This window comes from Brassica rapa, chromosome A07 (assembly GCF_000309985.2).
Source record: "Brassica rapa cultivar Chiifu-401-42 chromosome A07, CAAS_Brap_v3.01, whole genome shotgun sequence".
Lineage (NCBI taxonomy): Eukaryota > Viridiplantae > Streptophyta > Magnoliopsida > Brassicales > Brassicaceae > Brassica > Brassica rapa.
Genome location: NC_024801.2, coordinates 7,585,325 through 7,591,264, shown reverse-complemented (window position 1 = coordinate 7,591,264; position 5,940 = coordinate 7,585,325). Strand labels below are relative to the sequence as shown.

The following is a 5,940-nucleotide window of genomic DNA, read 5'->3' as shown; positions in this document are numbered from 1 at the left end:
GTACCATTATTCATATACTAAAAAGATATTTTCAAAAATACATTTTTCATTAAGAGGCAAAATACTTTTATACTATTGTTATCTATATATATAATAAATAATTATTTAAATAAATAAAAAAATATTTTTTTTTATGTTTTCGAATTATACTTTTCCAAATTCGAACTTTTTATAATTTGTTTTGAATTTTTTTCCAATTTGATTTTTCAAAATTTCTTTTTGAAAATCGAAAATTATTTTTGAAACTATTTTTTAAAATTTTTAATTTCTTAAATTATTTATTTATATATTTATTAGAATCCTAAATTGCAAAAAAATGTATTTTTTGTGTTTTTGCAAAAAATATGTCTAAACCCTAAGTCTTGATTAGTTAACCATAGGATTATAAACGTCTTTCTTTTTCTTTAAAAGTGATTAGTGTAAACATGAAAAGTGGTATTATGAATGTGATATTTTTGGTAATTTTCCTTTGTTTAAACCTTTACAAAATCATATGAATGATATATCATAATGAGTTTTAAAATTTTAGCTTAAAATAACACTCATCTAGATGTCTCATTGAGATCGGTTTAATTGGTGCATCTGGAAGGAAATGAACGTATCCAAATAACAAATGATAAATTTATCCTTATTTTAATAAATATTTATATTCAAGTTTAGAATTATTTTTCGCAAAAACACTAAAAAGTACATTTTTTCTACAAAAAAACGCAAAAATTACAGTTTCAATTTCCCGCCAAAAACTACAAAAATTTAGTTTCCCGCCAAAACTGCAAAAAACAAAATTCTGTCAAACCGAAAATGCATTTTCCTAAATACATTTTTCTGTCAAAACTGAAAAATACATTTACGATAAAGCCGCAAAACCTATTTCTTTGCCAAAACCACAAAAACGCATTTTCGGCAAAACCACATAACATATTTTTCCGCCCAAAATACGTTATTCCGGCAAAAAACCGTAAAACACATTTTTGCGCAAAATCAGAAAATATATTTTCCCGTCAAAATTGTTAAATAAATCATATATAGAGAGCAAAAGTATAATAGTGTTTTGTTTCTTAACGAAGAATGTATATTGGTAAACCTGAAAATTCACCAAAAATCTGTTTATTTAAGTTTAATCATAATCTAGTTTTCAAAGTTTTTTTTTTTCTGTCAGATTGGATTTGTCAAAACCAAGAATTATTTTAAATAATGTTGTGTGTTAAAACAATAAAGGCATCAACAGAAAACTAAAGAGTTATCGATCGGCTTCGTCTCTCCGAACCCGAACCAACCAGTTATCTTCAAAATGCAGAATGCAGCAGCAGTGGTGCCGCCATCCTCCGTCCACGACTACCACCACCACCACCTGTTATCCCTCTTCAGATCCTCAGAAACAATAGAAGAAGCTAAGAAGCTTCACTGTTTATCTCTTAAAACCGGAAGTTTGGATCACCCTTCCGTCTCCTCCCGCCTACTCTCGCTCTACACTTCAAATAAAGTATGTTGAATAGACTCTATTATTATGTTCAAACTTGTTGAAGTTATAATCGTAAAATTAATTTTTTATTTTTATTATTTTGGTCACAAAAAGTAATTTTAATTTCCGTAGCATTTTGCATTAATTTTTTAATTTGATTGAAGAAAATGTATAAATTGGAATTTAACATGAATTTATGAGTATATTTTAAAATTCTCCAAATTCAGCTAGAAGTTTCACAATTTATTTTAATTGAAAATCTAAATTCGTATCATAATTATGTAGGATATTAAATACAGATTTCAAACAGTTAATTTTATCTAGGTACCATAGCTCTTAAGAGCTTGTTCGTTTCACCATCTAGATAATCCATCTCGATGGAGATGAGATTGTTGTTTGTTTAAGGAGAATTTTCATGTTTACCATTTTTTTGGTACCATTATTCATATACTAAAAAGATATTTTCAAAAATACATTTTTCACTAAGAGGCAAAATACTTTTATACTATTGTTATCTATATATATAATAAATAATTATTTAAATAAATAAAAAAATATTTTTTTTTATGTTTTCGAATTATACTTTTCCAAATTCAAACTTTTTTATAATTTGTTTTGAATTTTTTTTCCAACTTTTTTTCAAAATTTCATTTTGAAAATCAAAAATTATTTTTGAAACTATTTTTTAAAATTTTTAATTTTTAAAGTATTTAATAATATATTTATTAGAATTCTAAATTTCACATTTTTAAAGTATTTATTAATATATTTATTAAAATCCTAAATTGCAAAAAATTCATTTTTTTGTGTTTTTGCAAAAAATATGTCTAAACCCTAAGTCTTGATTAGTTAACCATAAGATTATAAATGTCTTTTTTCTTTTCTAAAAGTGGGAGTAAAATTGGTTAGTGTAAACATGAAAAATTGTACTATTAATGTGGTATTTTTGGTAATTTTCCTCTGTTTAAACTTTTACAAATCATATGAATGATATCTCATAATGAGTTTTAAAATTTTAGCTTAAAATAACACTCATCTAGATGGCTCATTGAGATCAGTTTAATTGGTGCATCTGGAAGGAGATGAACGTATCCAAATAACAAATGATAAATTTATCTTTATTTTAATAAATATTTATATTCAAGTTTAGACTTATTTTTTGCAAAAACACTAAAAATACATTTTTTTGTAAAAACCGCAAAAATTTAATTTCCCGCCAAAACTGCAAAAAACAAAATTTTGTCAAAACCGAAAATGCATTTTCCTAAATACATTTTTCTGTCAAAACTGAAAAAATACATTTACGATAAAACCGCAAAACCTATTTCTCTGCCAAAACCACAAAAACGCATTTTTCGGCAAAACCACATAACATATTTTTCTGCACAAATACGTTTTTTCCGGCAAAAAAACCGTAAAACATATTTTTGCGCAAAACTAGAAAATACATTTTCCCGTCAAAATTGCTAAATACATCATATATATAGAGAGCAAAAGTATAATAGTGTTTTGTTTTGGTAAACCTGAAAATTCACCAAAAATCTGTTTATTTAAGTTTAATCATAATCTAGTTTTCAAAGTTTTTTTTTTTTCTGTCAGATTGGATTTGTCAAAACCAGGAATTATTTTAAATAATGTTGTGTGTTAAAACAATAAAGGCATCAACAGAAAACTAAAGAGTTATCGATCGGCTTCGTCTCTCCGAACCCGAACCAACCAGTTATCTTCAAAATGCAGAATGCAGCAGCAGTGGTGCCGCCATCCTCCGTCCACCTGTTATCCCTCTTCAGATCCTCAGAAACAATAGAAGAAGCTAAGAAGCTTCACTGTTTATCTCTTAAAACCGGAAGTTTCGATCACCCTCCCGTCTCCTCCCGCCTACTCTCGCTCTACACTGCCCGACCTATCAACGACCTAATCTACGCTCGCTCAGTTTTCGATAGGATCCAGAGCCCTTCTCTACCCTTATGGAACATGATGCTCAAATGCTATGTCGAAAACCATCGCTCCCACGAAGCAATCTGTTTATTCTCTCATCTCCTCAGTGAATTCTCGCCGGATAACTTTACACTGCCTTGCGTTTTAAAGGGCTGTTCTCGTTTGTGTGCGGTCGAAGAAGGAAAGCAAATTCATGGAGTTTCGGTGAAGCTTGGTCTCACCTTGGATAAGTTCGTTCAGAGCAGTTTAGTGAGTCTCTACTCCAAATGCGGAATGCTTGATTGTGCACGCAAGGTGTTTGACAAAATGGGTGAGAGAGATTTGGTCACCTGGAACTCTTTGATTGATGGTTATGCTCGTAGCGGCCATGTTGAAATTGCAATGAAGCTGTTCGATGAAATTCCCGACAGAGATTCGTATTCCTGGACTGCCTTGCTTCACGGGTTCTCGAAATCAGGGAAAGTCGAGGCTGCTAGAGATGTGTTTGATAAGATGCCAGCAAAGAACTTGGTGTCTTGGAACGCGATGATCAACGGGTATATGAGGTCAGGGGATTTTGAATCAGCTCGTGACCTGTTTAAGATCATGCCTGAGAGGAATTTGATCACGTGGAACACAGTTATTGCCGGATACGAGGTAAATGGTCGGTTTCAAGAAGCTTTGAGTATGTTCGTCAGAATGTTAGAAGAGGAAGATGATCTGAAGCCTAACAATGCAACATATACAAGTCTGATCTCTGCGGTGGCTGCATCCGCTATTCTTAGCACAGCAAAATGGGTTCATTCTTACATGGTCAAGAATGGGATTGGATCCGATGGTGTGATGGGAACTTTACTGATCGAAATGTACTCCAAGTGTGGATGCCTCGAGAGTGCTTTAACTACATTCAGATCAATACATAGACAGAAGTTGGGTCATTGGAACTCGGTTATTGTAGGACTAGGGTTGCACGGGATGGCGGATGAAGCATTGGATCTATTCAAACAGATGCAAGAAAGTGGCATCAAGCCCAACGCAGTGACCTTTGTAGGGTTGTTGAACGCTTGTAGTCACGTTGGATATGTAGATGAAGCTCGTTTCTACTTTGATTTGATGGTAAAAGAGTATAAAGTTGAGCATAAAATTGAGCATTACGGTTGCCTAGTTGATGCGTTATGCAGGACTGGGAATCTCCAAGATGCAAAAACTATTATTCAAAAAATGCCAATGAGACCAAACAAAGTAATCTGGATGAGCCTTTTACGCGGGGCCAGGAACTATGTAGATATAGAGATGGGCGAGTACGCAGCGCTTCAGTTGATAGATTTAGCTCCAGAGTCCCATGTTCCTCTGTCGAATATGTATGCAGCTGCGGGAAAATGGGAGAAAGTTTCGGAAGTCAGAGAGACTATGAAGAAGAAAGGAATCAAGAAGGAAGCAGGATGGAGTTTGATTGAGCGAAAAGGTGTGATTCACAGATTTTTTGTAAGAGACAAATCGCATCCACAAACAGAGGAAATATATGCAAAGTTAAAGGAGATGAGGGAGAAGCTGAAAGCGGCGGGACACATCGCGGATACTAGACAGGTCCTGTTGCGGATAGAAGACGAGAAAGAGAAAGAGGTTGAACTGGAGTTGCATAGTGAGAGATTGGCTATAGCTTACGCTCTAATCAACAACAGCAACAGTCCAATAAGGGTTCTGAAAAACCTAACGGTATGTAATGATTGTCATTCTGTAACTAAGTTGCTATCTCGTATCTATCAACGAGATATCATTGTGAGAGACAATAGTAGATTCCATCACTTCAGAGCCGGATATTGTTCATGCAATGACTTCTGGTGATTGGATTTACTTCTTTGTTCAGAGACATGTATCATATTTTACTATTCGAACCCATTGGATCGTCTTCCAAAATTATCATTCATTATATATAATAAACATTTATATATCAGATTATTCAGAGTCCGTGGTCATTTTACATACAGCCTTTCTATCTGTCATGAGTTTCATAATCAAAGCTCCTCAGATGTCTATTGTCAAAGTAAACAAACAAAATCAAAACATACCAGTCGAGATGGGTAAAGGATTACCATTTGGCAAGGCACTTTTCAATGCAGCATCAGATTATCCAAATCGGATTACATACTGCCCAGCATCTGTTATTATACGTATCACATACTTATATTCTACATGGACTGAACCAGAAACATTTCCTGTTGTTCAAGGCTAATTGCTCACAATAACTAAACTATGTTATCAGTTTTCCAGATTCTTCAATCGGATGTTTTTAAGTCTATAATAAAACCTCTTTATGTTCTTCGCCTAGTTCCGAACTCAAAGAACACAAACCTCAAAGCGAAAACCCCTCCAATCATGATCAAGTTGAGCTAACACTTTTCCATCATCATCCTTCACTGTAAATGTCCAATTCGATAAAGATGAGAACTCTTTTGATTAAGGCCTGTTCGTTTGCTCACCCAGGTGATCCATCTGGGTGAAGATGCAAATTGATGTTCGTTTTGTGCATTATAATGCTACATCCAGATGGATCACCCAGC

General features: G+C 33.2%; 1 protein-coding gene across 1 annotated transcript; it reads left to right on the top strand.

The window, feature by feature from the left end:
• The first annotated feature begins 2,233 nt into the window (after nucleotides 1-2,233).
• On the top strand, nucleotides 2,234-5,342 carry LOC103828526 (pentatricopeptide repeat-containing protein At2g29760, chloroplastic-like). Its single transcript, XM_009104125.3, has one exon. The coding sequence runs from the start codon at nucleotides 3,194-3,196 to the stop codon at nucleotides 5,222-5,224; it is 2,031 nt and encodes a 676-aa protein (XP_009102373.2). The 5' UTR covers nucleotides 2,234-3,193; the 3' UTR covers nucleotides 5,225-5,342.
• The last annotated feature ends 598 nt before the right edge of the window (nucleotides 5,343-5,940 follow it).

Bases quoted from the DNA above. Each gene is read 5' to 3' on its own strand.
- LOC103828526 (XM_009104125.3), top strand. From the start codon at position 3,194: ATGCAGAATGCAGCAGCAGTGGTGCCGCCATCCTCCGTCCACCTGTTA.